The 23105-nt window shown below is 48.2% G+C and overlaps 2 protein-coding genes across 3 annotated transcripts; both read right to left on the bottom strand.

Moving 5' to 3' along the window:
* Nucleotides 1-3176: 3176 nt before the first annotated feature.
* Nucleotides 3177-7964, bottom strand: TREML1 (triggering receptor expressed on myeloid cells like 1). Its single transcript, XM_072731845.1, has 6 exons — nucleotides 7864-7964; nucleotides 7349-7681; nucleotides 5106-5217; nucleotides 4628-4713; nucleotides 4071-4123; nucleotides 3177-3729 (listed from the first exon to the last, which is right to left on the bottom strand). Exons 1-6 carry the CDS (start codon nucleotides 7904-7906, stop codon nucleotides 3418-3420), a joined length of 939 nt encoding a protein of 312 aa, XP_072587946.1. The 5' UTR covers nucleotides 7907-7964; the 3' UTR covers nucleotides 3177-3417.
* A 2845-nt stretch (nucleotides 7965-10809) lies between these two features.
* TREM2 (triggering receptor expressed on myeloid cells 2) lies at nucleotides 10810-15708 on the bottom strand. 2 transcript variants are annotated; one of them, XM_025990886.2, is made up of 5 exons: nucleotides 15539-15708; nucleotides 13718-14068; nucleotides 12196-12286; nucleotides 11178-11371; nucleotides 10810-11064 (listed from the first exon to the last, which is right to left on the bottom strand). In XM_025990886.2, the coding sequence occupies exons 1-5, from the start codon at nucleotides 15576-15578 to the stop codon at nucleotides 11048-11050; spliced, it is 693 nt and encodes a 230-aa protein (XP_025846671.1). In that variant the 5' UTR covers nucleotides 15579-15708; the 3' UTR covers nucleotides 10810-11047. The 2 variants fall into 2 exon arrangements, with proteins under 2 accessions (XP_025846671.1, XP_025846672.1); XM_025990887.2 differs by having other exon boundaries at nucleotides 11178-11299; nucleotides 15539-15695.
* Between the last annotated feature and the right edge of the window lie 7397 nt (nucleotides 15709-23105).

The following is a 23105-nucleotide window of genomic DNA, read 5'->3' on the forward strand; positions in this document are numbered from 1 at the left end:
AGGGTAGAGACAGAAAGAGAGGGAGAGAGAGGATCCTAAGCAGGCGCCATGCTAAGTGCAGAGCCCAGTGCAGGGCTCACCTCATTGCCTGAAATAATGACCTGAGCTGAAATCAAGAATTGATGCTTAACTGACAGCTACCCAGGTGCCCCTGGAAGAGAGAATTTAAGGAGGGCATGTGTTATGATGAGCACCAGGTGTTATATATAAGCAATGAACACTAAATTCTACTCCTGAAACCATATGACACTATATGTTAACTAGAATTTAAATAAAAATTTGGAGAAAAAAGAATAAAAAGAATTTTCTGAGTTCTTTAACCATTTTCTTTTAAATCATTCTCAGTGTACACTTAATTTGCATTTGTTTCCCTTAGATGAATTTAAACATCTTTACTGTGTTTATATTTCCTTTTTTTGTGAACTATATGTATATACCCTATTTAGTATTTGTTTTCTAATTGATTTATGGGGTTAAGGAAATGAGCATGCTGCCTTTATATGAGTTATAGATTTTTTCCTCATTTTGTGTTTTGTCTTTTTTTATTGTGCTTTTGTCATGGAGAAAAAGGTCAGTCTTATTTTAATATGTCAGTTTTATTTAATAATATATATATGGCTTCTGAGTTCTGTATAATAATTTAAAGAGCATTTTCCTCACTAAGGTATTTTAACTATTTCCCCATGGTCTTTCAAGTATTTTTTTAAAAATCTATTTTATCAAAACATAATACGGGTTGCCTAGGTGGCTCAGTGGTTGAGCATCTGCCTTTGGCTCAGGTCATGAACTCGGGGTCCTGGGATTGAGTCCTGCACTGGACTCCCCATGGGGAGTCTACTTTTCCCTCCGCCTATGTCTCTGCCTCTCTCTGTGTCTCTCATGAATAAATAAATAAAATCTTTTAAAAAAACACAAAATTTATGTGCAAGAAAGTGCAACTATTTTAATGATTAGTTTTGACAAATATATACACCCATGTAACTGCTACCACAGTCACAATAGAGAACATTTCAGTCACCCCAAAAACTTATTTCAGGCTTCTCTACACTCATTCTCCCCACCCCAACCACCACCACGAGCACAAAATACTCATTTTTTTTTCATTGTCTTTATATTTGTGATTATTTTTCACTTGTCACTTCTTATTTCATCCTTCTTTTTGAGTAAGTTTGTCTCATTTCAAAGAATAAGCTCTTTTATTTATGTATTAGTTATATAATTTTTTCCTTTAAAATGAACTAGCAATTTGAGTAAGATGCTTAATTCTCTTTGAAGGTGTGACTTTTCCTCTGAGAACTTTATCTGCATTCGAAATGTACTGATATGGAACAATGGGCTTGTCATGTTACCTGCACTTTCTTTGCTTTGTTTTCATGTGTTTCTTATGACAAAATTTAGAAGATCTGTATTTTGATCTCAGAAGTTACTATTATAACTCAGATTCTGGTTGGTAGTCATAGACTTCTACCATGAGCAATAATGGAATTAATATATTTCCCCTTCCTCTTTCCCTCTTCTCTACCAGCCAATTGATCTTATAATTTTCCTTTGTACTGTTTAAATATACTTTTACTTCTGTTAGGTTCTAAAAAGTTTAAACTACAATTCAGACCAGAGTAAGTTTTTCCCAGAGGGGTTCTTTATAGACTTTATTCTGCCCTTCTCCTTCATTCTCTCCCCTCCCTCATCACCTCTCCTCCCCATCAGGGAAGTCCCTAGTCATCTTAGCCAGGGAAAATGAGGCCTTGGTTGATTGATGGGTGGGAAGTTTCTGCCTCCACAAGGGACAGAAGTAAATTTAGGTTCTGTTGCAGGCTGAGACTATCTGGGGAAGCTCAGAACATCCTGCCAGAGCTCCCTGAAAATAGCAACATTGGCCTTATCCAGCTGGACCCCAGGGGACAGACCCCGCCTATCCCTTCTCAGGTGCCTAAACCAAACTCAAAGCCCCTCCAGATGGTGAAAACCTCTTTATGAATAGCTTCCAGGACTATAAAAATAAGTTCCTGGAGCACCTCATCCTCTCCATCTGTCTGTCATCTCAATATGTGCAAATAGTTTCAAATTGAACGTTTTCAGTAGAAATTCTGAGACCTTAAAGGCCCTTCCATCCCCAGATTGGACAAGCTTTCATTTATCCTTGACAATGACCACACCTTTATCATTCATTCTTCCTATGCCATGCCTTTTCTCTACTGGGCTCTTTCCAGGCTCCAGATTTCAGGCCAAAGGGAACAGTGCTACCAGATGTCCACTCAATTGAGACACAGCCAGCTCTGATAAAATATGTCTGCAAAGTTTTTATCTCCTGGTACTTGAAATTCCTTTGTCCTGCCAAGGAATAGGCTTAGGATTTTTTTTTAAATATTTTATTTATTTATTCATGAGAGACACAGAGAAAGAGATAAAGAGAGGCAGAGACACAGGCAGAGGGAGAAGCAGGCTCCATGCAGGGAGCCCGATATGGGACTCGATCCCAGGTCTCCAGGATCACGCCCTGGGCCAAAGGCAGATGCTCAACCGCTGAGCCACCCAGGCATCCTGATTTTTTTTTGGTTTCTGATCTTACTCCTATTTCTTTTAATTTTTTTAATTTAAATTCAATATAGTTAACATTTGGTGTATTATTAGTTTCAGGGATAGAATTTAGTGATTCATCAGTTGCATATAACACCCAGTGCTAATTATTTCAAGTGCCCTCCTCAATGCCCATCACCTAGTTTCACCATCCCCCCCACCCACCTCCCCTCCAGCAACCTTCAGTTTGTTCCCTCAACATCACTCCTATTTCTTTTCAGCTCTATCTCTCTCACCCCACCTGTCCTGAGTCTCCTTTCACTTTATCATTATCCCCTTCCTCCCATCATATGTTGTCACATCATAAAACGCCACTTGTTTAAAGGTGCAGAGCTGAAGGCAGAAGAGATTTCTAGATTCAAGCTAATGGCTCTATAATTTAGGTACCATGAGAAAGACAGGAAATAATTTTGAAGAAGGCTTCTTGATGCCACATGAATCAAACTGTATCACAGTACTCTGACCAGAGAATGAAACCATGTCCCTACTGATAAAACAGGCAGGAGATCACACAGCACAAACTCTGGACCAGAATCTTCAGTTCCCAGGTGATATGACTAAGCAAACTTTCCTTCCCACTCAAACATCAAGAGCTCATATAATATCATTCAGAATTTATTTAGTTCAGTGGTGTAACTGCAGAGGAACAAGCATGGGGGACTCCCAAGACACCTCAGTCACATTTAAATATCACTTTCCAGGTCAGAAAAGTCAAGATGTTAGATTAGATCCTAAAGTCCCTACTGCTCTGATATCATAAGGGTCTAGGGCTTGGGCTGGCTAGCTGGATGCACAGAGCTTTAGGGATGGTCTCTGTGAGTGTACAGTATGATGAACAGCCTAGCTGGGTGGCATTTGGCCATTCGGCAGATCCTGAGCTGGCTCACAGGAGGCTCCTCCACCCTTGTCCCTTCCAGGGAAGATGACTGTAGCATATGTCACAGGCTTGGAGCACATCAGGACCTTAGGAGGCAGAGGGGGCGATGAGGATTGGGCTGGGGGTGGGGTTTTCTCTGATGAGGGATCAAGAGGTACACTATAGGTGATATTGTCAAAGGAAGGTGGTGAGTCGAGCCTAGCATATGGAATGTCCGATGGCAAATCAAGGCCCAATCCAGAGTCACTGATACAGTGGGCTACTGATGAGGAGGCCTGTAACAAAAGCAAAGAAGTGAGGCAGAGAGGAAACGCCTCCTTCTGCCCCAGTCCCCTTTGGGAGGAAGCTCAAGACCACACTGGATCTGTTTCTCAAATCCTGGGTATGTCAGTGGGCAAGAGGGCTTCCCTTTAAAGATTTTCAAGCCCCAACATCGTCTTTAAATTGGGGAGGGTGAAATACCAAAGTGGAAAGGTGGAAGACAACTGGTACCAAGTTTACAGCATTTAAGAAGAAAGTATGGACTCTAACTGGGTCCCCATCTTTCTTCACCCTCTCATCCTGGGGCTTCTCAGTGAACCTGGCAGATGGAAGGTCTGGAGAATTTGGCTCTTACCATGCCTGGAACTCCGCTGCTCTGAGGTTGGCCACGGACACCAAGCCTGTTCCCTGGGAGGACAGAGGATGGCCTCACAGTCAGCTTTCCATCCTGGCTCAAAACCCACCCCCTCACTCCCTTCAGAAGTCCCTGAAGCCTCTTTCCTGGTCCAGACCCTTCATTCCACTCCTATGAGCAAACTTTCCCCACTGCCTCCCCAGTTCCACCCCAACCTGCCAGGAGCCTCCCCACCCACTTACTGCTTCCAGCTCCCTTCATCCTACCTCAACACTCAGCCTGTCTCCTGAAACCCTTCCTGAACCTCCTCCAGTCACTTGCCTATCCCACTGCCCACCCTGTCCCAATTCCTGTCTGTCCCTAGGCTGGTTCCCACTGAATCTCCTTCTTCCCCTCCATCCCTCAGCCAGGAACTTCTAAGGCCTGGGAGCCTTGCCAAAGCCCAAATAAGCCCATCCACAGGAGAAACAGACCTAGAGTCCCAGCATTGTCTACAAGACTAGCTGGTACACCACCAGCAGGGCTGTGCTGGGGTAGGCAGGTAAACGGCTACCTACCTTTCCTCTTGGCCATCACAACAAACAGCACCACTGCTGCCACCAGCAGGCCCAGCAAGAGCACAGCGCCCCAGATCAAGGGGATGCTGAAGGACATAAAGGGATAGGTGAGCTCAAGCCTGAACCTGGCAGGAAGCTGCTCACCAGGAACTCTGGAGCAGTAGAGAAAGGTACTGCTCTTGGTGAGCCATGGTTTCAAGAAGAGGATTTGGGGAATGGAATGAGGAGGGCAGACAGAGGGCAGAAGAGAAACACATTACCAGGGTATCCTGGCTGGAAACTACCAGGATAAAGGGATCATTGCTGAACTGGAATAGACAGGTGGGTCTGCCTGACTTCCTGCCAGATCAGAAGCTCCCCAGGGGTAGAAGGAACCATAAGGTTTCCCCTTGAATTAGCCCGGGGCTCTGAACAATCTTTCACCCCCTTTCCCACCACCACCCTTTTCCCGGCCACCAAATACAGCTCTTGTCAGTACCTCTTCTCATCCTGGCTGGGTTCCACAGGGCTGGCACTGCCCACAGTGTCTGAGGGGCCATCATCAGCCAGACTCCCAGCCTTATAGGTTTCCTCCTCTTTCAGGCTAGGAGCTGAGTCAGAAGGAAATATTAATGAGCACATACCCATGGTGGGCAGGGGCATGGGCCTGAGATCTGAGGGATGGGAGAATGGAACCGAGGTAGAAGAGGTCCCAAGTAAGAAACACAGATGGAGGCTTGGCATATTCCTTAGGGGCCCTCATTCTGGAGATCATGGATGGTCTCCTTCTGTCTTTACCTGGTTGCAACTAGGCCCACTTTCTCTTCCTCCACCAGTTCCTACCCCTTGCCCTGCCTTCCTTCACCTGCTCCCCCACACACCCTGGTCTACCAGGCTGCTCAGACTATGCTGAATCAGCCACTGGGTAATCTGTTCTCACCTCCCCACCCCAGAATAGGTTTTCCAGTCTCATCCTCAGTGGCAACCTCACTGCTGGCGCTCATCAATTGGTCTCTAAAGGGGCCTCGGCACAGCCTGCTAGACCTCTCCACATATCTGCAACTGTGTGACCCCCCACACCCCTGCAGGCTGAAGCTCTGCCCCCAGCATCTAAGGAATTCCAGGGTCACCCCTAATGTGACACAGTGTCAAGTTACACTTGCTGACAGCCTTGCTCAGACCCCAAGACTCGGTTTTGTGACATGTCTTCTATCATCCTTACAACATGCTCAACTTCTGGCTGTGGGACTCATGGTTGGTTTCTCTGGGCCTGAGGATCTGTCTTGGGAACCTGGCCAGTCCTTCTAGACCCCAGGGATAGGAGTCTTCCTTGTTCTCAGAGGCTCATCATTCCTTCCTCCCACCCCAAGCCAAACCAGGATCTGGAGATGCTGTGTCTTCCATTTGGCTGCATGTGTCCTGCCCTCCTGGTGCCTTTTAAGCCATCCACATCCTCCCTGAAAGCCATGCTCCACCGGCCTACCTGAGCATCCACCCTCTACAGCTGTTGGAGCCCTGGCACCTGCCCATCAACCCAGTGCATCCTGTCCCACAAGATGGAGTTCTCAAACCCTAGAGTGTCAGGAGAGGAGGACAGAGGACAACAAGAACCACCAGGAGCATATTTATAATATTAAGTAATAATCATGGGCCAGAGATGAGGGATTCTGGTGACAACTTAGTCCATAAGTTGGACTAATCAACAAATAGGGGAAAAACAAGGAAAGGAAAAATGCCTTTCTTCATTTCATTATTTGGGGATTGGGCACAAATTACTTGGGAAAGGAACACCTGAAAATGAAAAACTGTCATCATCCATAAGAGAAAGGTAGTAGTAGCAGTCTCCACTTCTACAGGCAGCCGGCCATTTTCCCTCCAGAACATTTTTTTTAACAACATCCAATTTATCTGGAAATTGTTTTCTTCTACTTTAAAATTGTCTTTTAATAAGTGCTTAGACATTAGAAAGTTGTAGCCTGTGAGAGAAAACCACAGCCTATCAAAGTACTTCTGTACTGAAATAGGGTTGACAATACTAGCTTAACTATTAGTGAGATTTTCTTCATTTTTAAAAATTATTTATTTGAACAAGAAAAGAGAAGTGGGGAGGGGCAGGGAGAGAGGGAGAAGCAGACTCCCCACTGAGCAGGGAGCCCAATGCAGAGCTCAATTCCAGGACCCTGGGATCATGACCTGAGCCAAAGGTAGATAGACACTCGACCGACTGAGCTGCCTAGGTGCCCCATATTCCATATTTTTAAAACTAAATGAGTTGAAGTAATTCAGGCACTGACTGCACCTTGCTTGAAGGAAGTGAGGCACACACTAGATGCTCAATGAAGACATAAAATTGAATAAAATGTGGATTCAGTAATTTTAAGCCATCAAACCCATTATAACAGGAGTAATAAACCAGAAGATTTAAAAAATGAATTCCAGTTGATATGCCCAAATTAAAACTTCATTTAAAAAAATAGCATCAAGTGTGTTGAAAATAGTGAATTAGGAGGCCATGGGTGAGGAAGGACGATATGCCTTCTGATGGGAAACCGGCTAGTTGCAGGAGGGGGAAGGGACCCGCTGTCTGGCTGTTTTATCTCTGACTGCTCACCCCATTTGGTTTCCGTTCCCTGAGGAGCCGTAAAAAATATCTCCTCCCAATTCCTACTTCCTAAGGGTCCCCATCCCCCAAAGAACCAAGAGGCAGCTGGGGAGGGGCAATGGCCACCTAGGATGACTCACCTGGAGGCCTCACCTCCAGAGCGACTCTGTGCACCGTCTGGGACCCCTTGGTACCATCCACCACGCAGCCGTACTCGCCAGCATCCTCCTTCTGCAGGGCGATCATCTCCACCTGGAGCAGGCCGCCCCCCAGGTCTGTGAGAAACATGCGCCCTCCCCCTGGGGCTCTGCGGTCCACGGCTGAGGACACCAAGGGCTGGCACCCCTCTGGTGAGAACCGGCACCACACCTTCCGAGCCTTGACGTCCTGGAGCCGGTAGTGGCACTGCACCAGGATGGAGCCACCGACAGGTGCCTCCAGCACCTCGGGGGAGGCGGCAATTGAGCCCTGGCCTGGAAAAGCAAAGGCTGTGGGAAGGCAGTGCAGGAGCTGGGGGGACAGTCCAGCCACTGCCACAGGGGCATAGGGACGGAGAGGTTCACCTTCTGGGCCCTACATTGCCACGATAATGCCAATCATTTCTGGGCCTGGAGCAGAGTGCATGGGGCCCAGAACACAGCCCCTTTCACCTTACCTGCCAGTCCCAGGAGCAACAGCAGCAGCAGGTTGGGGCCCATGGCAGGTCAGGCAGATGTCAGCTCTGGGGCTTGCCTGGCCACTGACACAGCGTTCCCCAGGGAGCAGGAAACAGCTGCCTCCGACAGTCACATGGGACCCCACATGACAGGCCTTGTGGTGGGAGGCAGGCACTGGGGGCCCCTCCGGTGGGAGCAAGGCACCCTTCCAAAACCCGGTTGGTTCAGTGCTTGGGAACTGACCGTGAGGGTAGGGAGGGGTGGGCAAGGCAGGGTGAGAAGGCCCAAGAACAAAGCCTAGGCTCCTGGTCCCTGGCTAGGGGATGAGGTAGGACAAGATCGTGGTTAACTGGAAAGCAAGAAAGAAAGAGCGAATAGAGTCCTCAGGGTCTTTCAAAGATAGGATCTGAGGATGCAGAGCCATGGAGGAGGAAGGTGGGGCGTGATTTTTGTTCTCAGGTCTGTAATGAGCACACCAGCCCGAGCTCTCGGGAGACTGTCCTGTCCTGCCCCATGACCTCGCAGCAGGGGCACCCACTCTTCCGGCACCCTGGCCAGGACTGGCCCTCATCTACTGGGCCAGGTTCTCTTGAGACCTGGCAGTGAACACCCACACCCTCCAGTTCTGGCATCCTTTGCTAATGACACTTCATTTCCTTTCGCCCTGTCTTCCAGAACTCCTTAACTAGTTGAATACCGAACCTCATGGATTCATCTCATTTCCCTATCCTTTCTCTCTCGTTTTCCCATCTTTTTGTCCATTTTGTTCTGATTCCTAGAAGACACCCTCATCCTTTTCTCCCATCATCTATGATTGTCTTTCAAGTGTTTATTTCCTTAGTACTTTCAGTTTACAAGATTGCTTATTCTCCAAACATCCCATAGGACATATTAGTTTTGTTTCATGAATGCACTAGCCTGTCTGTTGGGAGAAAATTCTCCATGGATATTTTCACGTTTCTGCATGATCCAGGCACAGATCAAGCTTTGGTCTAGTGTGATCGAATAGCAAACATGCCTCGAAAGCTAGAGAGAATGTATCAGCTCCAGACTGGACTTGCTTAGGCACCCCAGCCTCTTCCCTCCAGAAGATCTGTCTACCTTTCAGAGTAAAGGTCTCTCTCTCCCAAGAAAGAAAGATGGGTGGATGCTGAATATAAAACTCCAAGCCTTATACCTGGAGGTTCCTCTCCTGTGACACAAGCCCACTGCCTGCACAGGAAACATTTGGCCCCTATTCATGCCGTCCTGTGCAGAACTGGGGTTTGGGGGTTAAGGAACTTGCTTCGGGTTTCTTAGTAGAAAGCAAAGTTGAAGCTTGAAATGATATTACCTGACCCCCTTCAGTCCCATGTGTGCTCTAAAGAGTCCAAGGCAGGGCATCCCAGTGGTGATCTGTACACTGCAGGGGGGGCGGGGGCGTCTCCAATGTGGCAGAGGAAGAAAGAGAAAAGGCCAAGTTCTCAAGAACTATAGGTGTGCTCCAGTGCCGCTCACGGGGGACCCTCCCCTGCCCTCTTGTTGGCGTTGGTACAGGCAGGTGGACAGGCTCGCTCTTGGCTGCTAGACTGTGCCACAGGCCTGCAGGAAGGGGACAACAGCCTGTGACATGATGAGGAAGCTTGATGTGCTGCTGAGTCCAAGGACTCGGGACATGTAGCCAGGACCAGTGTCTCAGAGCTGGGGACAGGGCCAGCGCAGCAGCCTCCACAGGGAGTGGGCCAGGCAGAGCTGGGCTGGGCTGGCTCAGGGGCATGCTGTGTAGACATGGGCTGGACACAGGGCTGCTTCAGGGGGTCCTTCCCAATGATCTGAAACCCCAGGAGCCCATGCACATGGTAGGGGGCAAAGCAGCTGCATATGGCCCTGGCCACAGGGGCTCCTGGCTTTCCACTTTGCCAAGACCCCGGTTGGAACCACCTCGATTCCTCCCCTTCCTGCAGCTCTCCTTGGGCAAGTCTCCATCCTCTTGCCCTCTCTCATGGCTGCTATGGTGTATGTGTTTTCCGGGGAGAGATGAGGTTCCCAAGGCACCCTGGCTGTCCCTCTGCCCCTGAAATACTCATGGTTCACTTCCTCAGCTCCTCCCAGGGCTTCTGCAGTGGTTCCTACCGATGCCCTCCAGAATGACAGTCCCTTCTGCACTCCCAGTGTCCTAGCCCGGCTTCGTTGTCATCTGCTCCTCAGCACTTCATCTTTTAGCATACTGGCTGACTCATTTATTGTGTCTGTCTCCCCTCCCACTAGTCCATGGCTCTGTGTGGGCAGAAATCTTTGCCTCTTTGCTTTACTGTCATGTTCCCGGCACCTAGAATGGTATCTGGCATGGATAATGTCTGTTGAATAAATAAACGAATAAGTGAGTAAGATTGAGCTAGAAGGAAGGGCAACATGAACATCAAGTGAAATCTGGACTTCCAGGCTCTGCTGGCGACTTGGGGTGATGTCTGTCCCTTGCGAGCCTCATTTTCCCTTCCATGTAGCAAGGGGCTCAGACCAGGAGTTCCCAGCTCCGGTTGCTACTGTGTAAGTCAAGCCCCGGGTGTTTGGCTGTTAGGGGAAGCAACCACAAAGAAAGTCCAGCTCTGGGGAAACGGGCGGATGAGTCAGCTGGGAGTTAGATGGACCAGTGTGGGGGTGGGCAGCATGATTCCTAGGGAATCGATGAACAGGCGCAAGGAGAAGGGAGCCAGACTTGGATGCTAGAGAAATCCCAGAGGAGGATGCAGGATTCAGGAATTAGATCTAGGGAAGGAAGCGAGAAGAAACAAAACCTCAGCGATGCGGAGCCTGCAAGAATGAAGGCATGTAGTAGCCCAAGACCCGAGGCCCCAAGAAGTCAGACTTTTCATCTATTCCTCACCCCAATTCATTCTCTTGGCCCTGTAGCAAGAGAGAGACCTCCACGAAGCCCCAAACCATCCAATTAAACATGAAGTCTTGGATTTATTTGGGACAGTGTTTAATGTCCAATGTCTAGAAGTTCGTACATGTTCCTCCCATTTTCCAGGTACACACACACACACACACACACACACACACACACACACACACACTCAGGGAAGCAGGGGATGGGTAGGGTGGCCTTTTGCCAAAGCAGACCCAGGAGCCTTGGTGGCCGAGGGGTAGGTGCAGGCTGGGGTGGTTCCAGCAGAGCGCCTTCCCAGGTGAGGTCCTCTTCTCTCACATGTCTGTCCGCTCTGTAACAGATCTTGTGCTCACATGGCGCCTCTGCACCCCACCTCCCCACCCCTGCCCAGTCCGCCCCCACCCCCCCCCCCACCCCCGCCACCGCTGTGCTCACCAGGCTCACCTGTTAGGGTCTGGAGCTGATAACCTGGGTCACAGCTGCAATCCAGCTCACTGGCCGGCGGTGTCCCCAGTTTCTGCCCACGCCAGGCCGCAGCCCAGAGGGCGCTGGCTGCTAGAAACTTGCTGAGAAAGATGCAGGCCAGGAGGAAAAGGATGGAAGTGGGAGGGAAGGGGATCTCCTCTTCGGAGAGGCTCCTTGGAAACACAAGGAGGACATGAGGGAGGCCTGGGGGAGGCTCACACACTGAAGTCTGCCCTCAGAGGAGGAACAGGGCCACACCGGGAGCTCTTGGGGGCCTGGAGTAGTCCCCCACCCAGCACCAGCCCTGGGATGAGGATTTGCGGGCTTCAGGGAACCTGTAATCAGGAGACCTGAGTTCTAGGTTTGGATCCACCTACTGAGCACATTTAAACATGTCCTTGCAGAGCAGTTTCCTGCTGCGCGGGAGGGGAGAGCATGGGGGTAGATGCCCATACACATACCCTGTGCTAATATTAACAATATTTCAACACCAGTACATGGGAATGAATCAATCAGAGCCGATGCTGGTCCTACCAAAGAAGCAGGCATCTGGGGGTCCCAGCTTTGTGCTAAAACTTTTATTGTGGGGATGTCCAAGGGCTCCCAGGGAGGAATGGGAAGCTGACCATTCAGGGGTTTTAAAGCAGCTGCTATTTATATATATTTATATATATAAATATATATATATAAAAGATATATATATAAAAGAATATATATATAAAAGAATTATATATATAAAATATATATATATATATATATATATATATATATATATATATATAAAAGAATTTCAATATTTTAACAACTGGCATGGCCATACCAACAGACCATGGCTGGTTGGAGGGGTATTCAGACAAATCATCTCCAGGCCTTTTCATGCTCTCTCAAATTGTCTTGGAATTTGTAGTTACTTCTAGGGCCCCAGCTTCCATCCCATGCCCGGGCTCTGCAGGGTGGAAGTCTGCCCAGAGACCTTAGCAAAGACCCATCTCTGTACCTGGAGACGCTGGGCTCCACGTGGGCATCCTCGAAGCCCTTGGATTCCTCAGGGATCCAGAGATCTCCAGGGTCCAGGTGATCAAGGGGGTCTGTGGGAGACAGAGGCTGTAAGCTTCTAGTCCCTCCTCCTTCAGGCAGCTGGTTGTAGTAGGGGGAAACCTGTCCAGCTGTGGTGAGGCTCCCTGGGCTCTGACCTGGAGCTGATCAGGTCATTAGCTTCTCTGAGCCTCAGTCTCCTCACCTGTAAAGTGAGTCGAATAGAAACTCCTCCTTTACAGTAGTGTTGTAGGATTCAGTGAGAGCGCCCTATATAGTGCTTAGCACCTCATCAGAGCTTGGTAGCTACAGCTCCTACCCTCCCAACACACAGGGTCTTTGGGAAGGTCATATGGATGAATGGGTGTACTTGAAAGTTTTGTGTGAACTGTCAAGCTGTCTGCACCAGCTATGGATTATTATTATTATACTATTATATTCCTGCCACCCCCTGGGGAGTTGGCTGAGGCTCAGACCTGGGCTGAAAATTTGTGTCTCTTCACCCTCTCTTCCCATGTAGAAGAGTCGTGGACTTGGGGTTTGGGTCCAGGGCAAACCGTCTCCCCTCCCTTTCCCTGCTTAGAACTTAGACAAATGGCTCATTTCCACCATTAGGAGCCATGTTGGGGCGGGGAGAGGTAGGAAAGGAGGAGAGTCTGAAAGGGGGCTTGTCCCCCACACACGCACAGATTTTTCCTCCTTTGGGACACAGTGTTCTGGAGACATAGGCAGAAGGCTTCCCTGGGGAAGCTCAGAGGTGAGGAGCACCCCGCTGCCGCCCCACCTCCGCCTCACCTAGGCAAGCCTGGCATGAGGATCCCAGGTCAGCTCAGCAGCAGGAGGCTGGGGAGTGGACTGTCACTTACCCCCCAAGCACTTTTAACTGTGTCACCTCATTGGCGCCTCACGGGAGCCCTGTGGGGGCAGCAGGACAAATGTCATCATCTCCATTTAAAGATGAGGAAGTGGAAGCCCAGAGAGGTGAAGCCCATCACCCAGGGTCACAAGCAATGCCCCTTCCTCAGGCTGTTTTCTGCACCAGGTTGGTGCTTACTTTACGTTTGCAGGTCCTTTGGGTAATTGGATGAGGGAGTAAATGAACCTCCTCCTACTCCTTCAGGACCACTTTATAATATTCACATCCTAACTGGATGCCAGATGGATAAAGCTGTTTGGGGAGGCAGGACCACAAACAGCTCATTTGGCTCCATACACAAATTAGAGGTAGGGACCCTTCCTGCCAGTGTTGTAGTCCTGTACCAGGGAGCACAGCCTGGAGAGGGGCTCCAGGGCTGGCATGTGGCCCCCTTGTGCAGTGAGCAGCCTGCACAACCATCCACCATGACCCTGAGTGGGAAGGCAAGAGCTGCACTGTGGGTTTCCCCAGGTTCCCCAGAAATCTAGAGGGTGGTCCTGTGCACAGACATCAGAGACATAGTCCCAGCCCAGGGGTGGGCCAGAGATGCAGTCACCTGCCTACTCACCAGCCAGCACCTCCACCAGGACCTTCCTGAGGGTGTCGGCCTCATCACCATAGAGACTCTGGCACTGGTAGAGGCCAGCATCGTGGGCTTGAAGATTCCGCAGCGTGATGGTGAGTGTGCCACCCAGCGCATCATCCACGATGGCCGTGCTTCCATTCCACCTCTTTAGGAAGGACAGCAGCCACGAACGGTGGGTGCTAACGACCCGCTGGCACGGGCCCTCTTTATCCACCTGGCGGCACCAGGCTTTACGTCTCCCCCAGTGCTTCAAGGAGTTGTAGGGACAGGAGACCTGCAGGGATCGGCCTGCCATACCCTGGAACACCGTCGTGTTGTGGGCTCCAGACAGCTCTGGGAAGGAGACGGTCATTCACTCTTTGTTCATTTACCAAATGTTTATCGAACACTTACAGTGTGCAATGAACAAAGAGATGGACATCCTGCCCTTAAGGAGCTCAGGGTCTTATATAAGTCAGGAGAAAGTGCACAGCCTACTGTGACAGCCAGGTCCTAGGTCTGGATTTAACCCTATTGGACTTGCTGGGCAGTTTTAGAGAAGTAATTGACCCTCTCTGGGCCTATTTCCAGAGATGTTGGTCTTAAAGTTCCCTCCAGTTCTATTCCACACATTTTCTCCCTATCATGTGAGACCAAGGCCTGTCCTCCACCCTCTCCATCTCAAGAGAGCAGGGCCAGTGGCCCCTCAGCCTGGGCAGGATACCCTCTCCTTGCCCTGGGCATTCGTGCTTACTCTGCAGCTGCCCACACTAGTACCGGCTCTGCATCTCCCCCTTCTGACCCCTAGCTCCCAGCTTCCCTATTTCTGTGACTTTGTTCCCCTTTCAAGAGAGACTCATCTCAGAGCTATTTTGGGGGAGACATATGAGGCTGCTATTTTGGGGACCCTTCTTGGAGCAGGGGAGCACAGTCTATTGCCAGGGCAGAGCCTGCAGAGGAATCACCCGGAGCCCTCTACCTCAACTTACCCTCTCTTGGTCCTCCTTTACCCTATCTTCAACCATATATGGTGACAGAAACTTGGAAGACAAGATTAGGGAGTGGGTGGCCTGCCTTTTGGAAGCAGAGACACTGGACCTGATGAGAACAGCGCCCCCTCCACTTGTCAGCCTGTCCATCCCTCCTCCAGACAGCTCTCCATCTTCTCCCTCCCCACCCCTAGCTAAGTAGCCTCAGGAGCAGGGCTCCAGTGGGACAGGCTCTCCTCTCATCACCAGGTTTGCCTATTGCTCTAGGGGAGCCAGAAGCACGTTTGCCAATGAAAAGAGGTAGTTGTATGCAAGAATCTGGGGTGTTAGTCCCCCAACTCAGTGACAGAAATCTTAAGCCCCCTTACCTCTCTTCTGGGGCAGAGGACAGAGGACCTTCACATCAGCAGAAGAGGCACCCCAAAGATGCACATGCTTATGTGTGGGTTTTTTCCTCCTCCCTTCCTTCCCTCCCACCCTGCCATTCCTCTGGGGCCAGCGGTTCATAATTTTAGGTCCTCTTACCAGGGCCCCACAAAACTTGCCCCAACTGCTAGCTAGTGCCTGAGATGCCACCATCAAAATTCCTTCCTTTTCCATGTGGCCAGAATCACCAGTCCCTTATACTTCCAGTTGCACGAAGAGTCTGTGAATGGGCTCTCATACTGGGGAGGGAGGAAAAGCATAAAGAATGCAGGGCAGGTGGGGAAAAGAGGAGTGAAGGACATGCTGAGGATTTCAACAGCCTTTATAGTGGAGCCCATTGCTCCCCACCCACCTGCCGCCATATACTCAAAGAGGGGAAGGAGAGAAGGCCTGGGCAGCAGGGTCCTACCTGTGACAGCGAGCAGGATGAGCAGCCAGAGAGGCTCCATGTCGGGTTTCCCTTGCAGAGGGCAGACACACTGGGTACCTTGTGCAAGATCTCGTCTTTCCCTTGAGTTGCAGAAAGAAGAGGGTCAGGCACATCAAGTGCTGCCCACAGGAACTGGGCTCATGGGGATTAGGAAATAGTCAGGACTGGGGTCTGGCTTTATGATTCAGAGAGGGGTGGTGGGGTGGGGGAGGAAGGGAGGGGAGGAGCCAGCCACTGCTCCCAGCAGCAGGAGGCTGTGGGTCCCAGATCTCCGAGAGGCCAGCCCACCCTCCTACCCGTGCCAGCCAGGGTGACCCTACATGGCTGAGGCTGGTCAGTGTCCAAGGCACAGTCCTCACTGCTGTAGTCAGACCCCCCTCCAGCTGCAGCACCTGCCACACTCTGGCCAGCCTTGCAAGGGATGGGGAATAGCTAGACCCTCAGCCAGCCCTTCCTGGTCCTCCCCTCCAGCAGTGGATTCCTTCCTCACTTCTGGTGTGTGCAACCACCTGTCCATAACCTTTCTGAGTCTCAGTTCTTACAACTATAAAATGGGAATAGTGATAGGTTAGGGTTATTGGAAGGGCAACATGGATTTCCACAGGCAAAGTGCTTTAGAATAGAGCCTGATGCCCATAAGCACTCAACAAATACTAATTAGTACTATTATCCTAATTAGCATGGGAGGGGAAGATGGGCTTTCCACACAAGGGAGAATTTTCTCTTCCACCTGCAATCTCCTGCCCAAGTTTATCCTCCTTTGTATAGTTGGATGCTTCCTGTGTGCACATGCTCACACGGGGTGTTATTTTGTGCATGCACACCCCTTTGTGTGTGACAACACAGGATGTGACATTTGTTGGAGTTATGGGGGTGGGGGTGTGCTTTCTCCACAGTTACAGGCCCTTGAAGGGTGATCGAGGCACAGAGACTTGCATGGGCAAAGGTGTGAAATGGCTCAGTGGTGAATCGGGGATGGGATGGGGGAGGTATGGTAGTTCCCAGGGGCAGGAAGTTGAATCTTGCTGAGGAAAGTAGCTGGAGAGGCGTGAAGAGCCCACAGGGACCCACAGATCATCAGAGTCTACTTTGCCTTGCAAATGCTCACTGATTTGTTTTTATTCATTTCTTTACCTATATATACTGTGCATCTACTATATGTATAGGGGATTGCTTGGAGATGGGAGTTAATGATAAACATGAGACAGTCCTTCACTTAGAAAGCCAATTGCCCAGTCTTGACCTAGGAAAAGAAGGGTCTGAGGCCACCTGAAAATCACTCTATAGGTACCCTTCTATAGTCTTTTTTTTTTTTTATAAAGTCAGGATTATTGCCATATCATTTACAGACACAAAAATTCACCCCTTTGGGTGTCTACTTCTATGAATTTTGACATATTATACATCTCTGTAACAACTACCACAAGCAAAAAACAGAACACACTATCAGCCCCCCCAAAAACATTCCCTCATGCCCCTGCTAGCCAATCTCTTCCTCTCCAACTCAGGTCCTGGCAACCACTGATCTGCCTTCTGTTCCTACAGCTTCCTGCCCTTTTAGAATGGTCCTATTCCTGGAACCATATGATATATGGCCCCAAGTTTGGTTCCTTTCATTTATCAAAACGTATTCAACATGCATGAAATTACACTTCTTGGTAATTCATTTCTTGTTATTGCTGAATATATGTCACTGTATAGCTGAACCACACATAGTTTATCCATTCACCAGCTGATGAACATTTGAGTGGTTTCAAGTTGGGGGCAATTATGAAAAAGACCACCATAAACATTCATTTACATACATTTTGTGTGATCATATGCTTCATTTCCCTTGGCCAAAATCTTAGGAGTGGTTTGTACCAGGTCGTATGGTAAGTGTGTGTCTAATTTTTTTTAATTTATTTTTTATTATTTATTCATGAGAGAGAGAGAGAGAGAGAGAGAGAGAGAGAGAGGCAGAGACACAGGCAGAGGGAGAAGCAGGCTCCATGCACCGGGAGCCCGACGTGGGACTCGATCCCGGGTCTCTAGGATCGCGCCCTGGGCCAAAGGCAGACGCCAAATCGCTGCACCACCCAGGGATCCCAGTGTGTGTCTAATTTGATAAGAGCTGCCACACTGTGTTGAAAATGGCTATACCATTTTTGCATCCTTGTCAAGACTTAATATTGTCAGAGTTTGGTAAGCCATTCTAATAAGTTTGTGATGATATCTCACTATTTCATTCTATTTTCATAATAACTAACCATGTTGAACATCTTCTCATTGTTTGCTTGCCACCTGCGTATCGTTTTTGGCAAAGTATGAATTCACAACTTTTGTCTATTTTTTTGTCATTGATTATTATTACCATTGTTACTGAGTTGTAAAAATTCTTTATATATTCAGGGCACCTGGGTGGATCAGTTGGTTAAGCATCTGCCTTTGGTTCAGGACATGATCCTGGGGTCCTGGGATTGAGTCCTGCATAGGGCTCCCTGCTTGGCAGGGTGCCAGCTTCTCCCTCTCCCTCTGCCTGCCGCTCCCCCTACTGGTTCTCTCTCTCTCTCTCTCAAATAAATAAATAAAAATAAAATCTTTTTTTTTTTAAAGAATTCTTTATATATTCTGGATACAAGTCCTTTCTCAGATATATGATCTGAAAATATCATCTTCCAGTCTAGAACTTATTTTATCTTTCCCTTAACAGCATTTTTTAAAAGATAGAAGATTTTAATACTGATAGAATCCAATGTATTGATTTTCATTATGATTTGTGCTTTTGGTGCCCTGCTAAGAGTATTTTTCCGTCCTCAAAGGCACAAAGATTTTCTCTTCTATTTTCTGCTGGAGGCTTTACAGTGTTAGGTTTTACATTTTGGTCTATGATCCATTTCAAGCTAATCTTTGCTTGTGCTGCAAGATATGATTTGTGGTTTGTTTGTTTGCCTCTAGATGTCCAATTGTACCAGCATTATTTACTAAGAAAACAATTCTTTCTTTTTTTTAATTTATTTTTTATTGGTGTTCAATTTGCCAACATATAGAATAACACCCAGTGCTCATCCCATCAAGTGCCCCCCTCAGTGCTCGTCACCCCAGTCACCCCCACCCCACACCCACCTCCCTTTCTACCACCCCTTGTTCGTTTCCCAGAGTTAGGAGTCTCTCATGTTCTGTCTCCCTTTCTGATATTCCCCCTCATTTTTTTCTCGTTTCCCCTTTATTCCCTTTCACTATTTTTTATATTCTCCAAATGAATGAGACCATATAATGTTTCTCCTTCTCCAATTGACTTATTTCACTCAGCATAATACCCCCCCGTTCCATCCACGTCGAAGCAAATGGTATTTGTCGTTTCTAGTGGGAAAACAATTCTTTCTGCATTGAATTGTCCTAGTCTCTTTGTCAAATATCAATTGACATGTAGGTCTATTTCTTGACTGTCCATTCTATCCCACTGATCCAAATGTCTCTTTACACCAACACCACACCACCTGGACTACTCACTGTAGCTTTATAACAAGCCCTGAAATCAGATGATGTGTAATCCAACTATGTTGTTATTTTTCAAAAAGAACTTGCATTGGCTGCTCTAGTTTCTTTGCCATATAAATTTCAGAATCAGCTTGTCAATGTATTACACCACCACCCCCCAGAAAAAAAAATTTGCCTGCCAGTCCTTTGATTGGGATTACACTGAATCTGTAGCTCAGTTTTGAGGGAACCAGGCATCTTTGCACTATTGAGTCTTCCAATCCATGGACATAATTTGCTATTTATTTATTTATTTATTTATTTATTTATTTATTTCTTCTATGGTTTCTCTCATGAATGTGCTTTGTGGTTTTCAGCATATGAATCTTGCGCACATTTTATTAAATTTCCATCTAGGTATTTCCACACCTAAGTATGATTTAGCTACTATCTCAAATGTTTCTAGCTTTCTATACCTTAGACAAAAGCAGAATTCTGAAGTCTCATGAATCTTACTTTCTGGCCTGTTTATGTGCCATTCTGACCTTTACCTCACACTTCTTTCCTACCTGAGGGAAGACTCTTTTTATTCCTCATAGCAAAGGGCAGATATCAAGAAATCTTGACTGAATCCTCACAGCACATGCATATCAAATGCTCTCATCTTTCAGGTTGTGCTAATTTGTGGTTCAATTTCCTGATCCTCATATCTGAGTGTAGGAACATTTTGACATCACCCCACTACTATGCACAGGGCTAAGTCTGTGTTTAAAGATACCTGCCCTCAAATTTGAGCACAGATCTTTTTCCCTTTATCATTACATCTGAACCCCATCATTCGCTGCTGTGTGCATTCATTCAACCACCACGTTTGCGCTAGTCACTACACTAGAGAACTCAGGTCTCTCGGAGCCTCGAGTGTTCCTGGATATAATGGCAACCATTGCCAGGGAAGTCCCAGGCCAGAAGCATGTCTGGGCATGTGAAACACTCCTGATGTCTCTCTTCAGCTGAGACTTTACAGCTGCTGGACAATCCCTTTCAGAATTCCTGGAGGTTCCCTAGTGAAGTCCTTCTAGCAGCTATTCCAGTGATCACTCCCCTCAAACATGGCCTTGTACTCCCCTCTCTTCCCTAGGGATAAATCAAGACTGTCCTATGTGAGCATCCTCTCCATCTTTCAGACCTTCCATTATCCTCTCACCCTTACTCAAGCCACCTGAGTGGCAGGGAAGCACCAGGTTCCAGTCAGCACCTTGGCTAGAAGCAACACCTGGGCTGGGCCAGGTAGGAGGAACACCTGGCATGGGAACTGGTCTCTGAAAGCTGTAATGACTCAAACTCACTCAAGGTACACATTGACCCAAATTGGAAAAGCCCCTGCCCAGCCCTGCCTGAGAAGGGGGCTGGGGAGAGTAATTGATGATGTCCACCACACCCTTGGCCAGAGCCACCAACTACAGACATCAGAGCCCACAGATGTCACTTGCTGATAAGCAGCCACTTCTATTTCTCTTTTCCAGTTCCTTCTTCAGTTCTGTCCTGTTTTTACTTGTTCTCACCCTACTGGATTCAAACCCCTGCCATAACCTTTCTCTCTCCCCTTTGACCCTTCTCATCCTTGACCTTCCTTCCCCTGCCATTCTTTGTATTTAGACCATCTGTCCCTCTCTGACACTTCCAGCTGAGGCCATTATCCCATTCTTAACTTCTCATATTTTCTCGATTGAGGATTTCAAGCCCAGTCCAAGGCCAGTGCCTCCCCTCTTCAGGACGAGACACATCCCGGGGAGTGAGGGTGTGTGTCCCCACGCATGTGCATGTGCTGGGATTGCTTTAGGTCACATGCAGGCAGCAGCCGATGGGCTGCAGGATGGCAGGCCCAAAGGAAAGATCTGGACGAGAACACAGGAGCTGGGAGGCAGGGCCTCAGGCACTGCACCTGGCACAAGCCTTCACATGGATCACATGGCCAAGGCAGAAGCACAGGGAACCTCACCTGCCACATGGGTGGATTGGGATGGGTCCAGACTCTGGCCAGGATTGGGGAGGTTTCCTAGCCTGCACTTTCAGGCAAAGTGTGGGGACTGGAGGCCAGGTGGGACAGAAACTAGAACTGCAGAGCGAGGAGTAATCACACTTACTTTTCCAGTTTGGGTCAATGGTGTACCCTGAGTGAGTTTGAGTCGTTCCAGCTTTCAGAGGCCGGTTCCCATGCCAGGTGTTCCTCCTACCTGGCCCAGCCCAGGTGTTGCTTCTAGCCATGGTGCTGAATGAAACCTGGTGCTTCCCTGCCACTCAGGTGGTTTGAGCAAGGGTGAGAGGATAATGGAAAGTCTGAAAGATGGAGAGGATGCTCACATAGGACAGTCTTGATTTATACCTAGGGAAGAGAGAGAGGGGGGAGTAGAAGGCCATGTTTGAGGGGAGTGATCACTGGAACAGCTGCTAGTAAGTAAGGTTTTGGCTTCTTACAAATCTGTGCTTAGTCCCATCTCTGTTATTTACTAGCTGTGTGGCCTTGGGTGAGTTCTAAACTCTCCAGCCTGGGTTTAGTATCTGGGCATCTAAAGCTAGGGCATGCTAAGTGCTTTAAAAAAAAGCCTAGTATTATTTTCTCTCCTCTTCCATATATTTCTTTCTAAAACCTTCCCTTCTTCTTCCCGCCTATCCCTATCTCTGAATGCCATTTTCCATTTTCAAGATGACGCTTCCCCTGCATCCTGTCTGTCTGTCTCCCTCTCCTGGATAATCCTCAGGAACTCTTTTCTCTGTTCTGGTGTCTCAGGTCCCCGCCCCCACATTTCCCTCCATGTTTACCTGGCCACAGTCTCACCTATCCTGAAAACCCCTCCGTTGTTTCTGCTCCCACATCACTTCTAGCCCTTTTATTATCATGCACTTCTTTTATGTTTTACTTTTTTACTTTTTAGGAACAACTTTGTTATTTATCTCTTCAACTGCTCATTTGAGTCTGATCACTAGAAGTCATGAATGGCCCCCTCCTAGTCCTCCTGGCCTGGCTTTTATGCTGCCTTTGACACCCTTGATCATCCTCTACTCCTGTGCCCACCCCTGCCCCATGTTAACCCAGCTCAGTCTTGCTCTGCCCCTGGAAGGCTGTCCTTCTGGACTCCATCACCCTGGCTCCTGGCCCCCTGACTTACTGCTGGGTCTAGCTAATGGGAGCTACTGGCAGGGGGTTGGCAGTTAAGAGGAGAAATAAGTTGGGGTATTTACTTTCCCCTACTCCCTCCATATCTGCCATGGCTCCGGCAGTGACTGTTTTCTTCTGTAGCCACAACTCTGATTGATGGTTCCTCCTCCATGGCTCCAGCTCTTGCTTGGCTCCAGTGACACAGTTCTCTCTCCTGCTCTTTCAAGTTGGTGTGTTAATAGCTCCTTGTCTTTGGATGCATCACCCCTCCTTTGGTGGTCCCACTCCTCTGTAGGAACTGTGTTAAAATGATCAGCAATTGAACCCTTTAGTGTATGCCACCTATTCCTGGAAGGGAACTTGGTCTGTAACTACTGCTTCCTGGGTATACATAATGCCTTAAAAACAAAAGAGAATTATTGGAGAATTGCAGCCTAATGAAAAGAAACAAAACAGCTCCTCCAGAGAGGAACTGAGTGGACCCCACATGGTGTCACTGTTTCCCCGTCATGCCCCGGCCTGAGCCAAGTCACAAGGTCTTCCCTCTATACCCAGAGCATGTTGGGCAATCAGAGATCAACAAGGAAATAAACCCTGAGACCAACGTACAGCTGGGTCAGGCCTTCCTGACATTATCTGACCATGAAAACCTCTTAAAAGTACTCTAAATTTTGAGACTCTTCAGGAGCTCTGAAGTTATCATTTGTGCCTGTATTAGAGTAGAAAGCAAAAACGGTCCTAAAGACAAATTAGTTGCTGCAAAATTTGACAATTTTCCTCCATTCCTCTAACCAATTCCCCAGAGATCGTTGCTACTGATATTTTGGTGTTTGTTCATCTAGCCTTTTTGCTATGGTCACACACAGAGATGCAAACACAAAGGAGCTCATGCTAGACATATTATTTTGTGGGTTGCATTTTTCATGTAAT

Source organism: Vulpes vulpes, chromosome 1 (assembly GCF_048418805.1).
Source record: "Vulpes vulpes isolate BD-2025 chromosome 1, VulVul3, whole genome shotgun sequence".
Taxonomy (NCBI): domain Eukaryota; kingdom Metazoa; phylum Chordata; class Mammalia; order Carnivora; family Canidae; genus Vulpes; species Vulpes vulpes.

Bases quoted from the DNA above. Each gene is read 5' to 3' on its own strand.
- TREML1 (XM_072731845.1), bottom strand. From the start codon at position 7,906: ATGGGCCCCAACCTGCTGCTGCTGTTGCTCCTGGGACTGGCAG. The intron at 7,682-7,863 runs GTAAGGTGAAAG...TTGCTTTTCCAG, and splicing joins GTTGCTCCTGGGACTGGCAG to GCCAGGGCTCAATTGCCGCC. The intron at 4,714-5,105 runs GTACTGACAAGA...TATGTCCTTCAG, and splicing joins CCCAGCCAGGATGAGAAGAG to CATCCCCTTGATCTGGGGCG.
- TREM2 (XM_025990886.2), bottom strand. From the start codon at position 15,578: ATGGAGCCTCTCTGGCTGCTCATCCTGCTCGCTGTCACAG. The intron at 14,069-15,538 runs GTAGGACCCTGC...TCTCCTTCCCAG, and splicing joins CATCCTGCTCGCTGTCACAG to AGCTGTCTGGAGCCCACAAC. The intron at 11,372-12,195 runs GTACAGAGATGG...TGTGTTTCCAAG, and splicing joins GTGGAGCCCAGCGTCTCCAG to GAGCCTCTCCGAAGAGGAGA.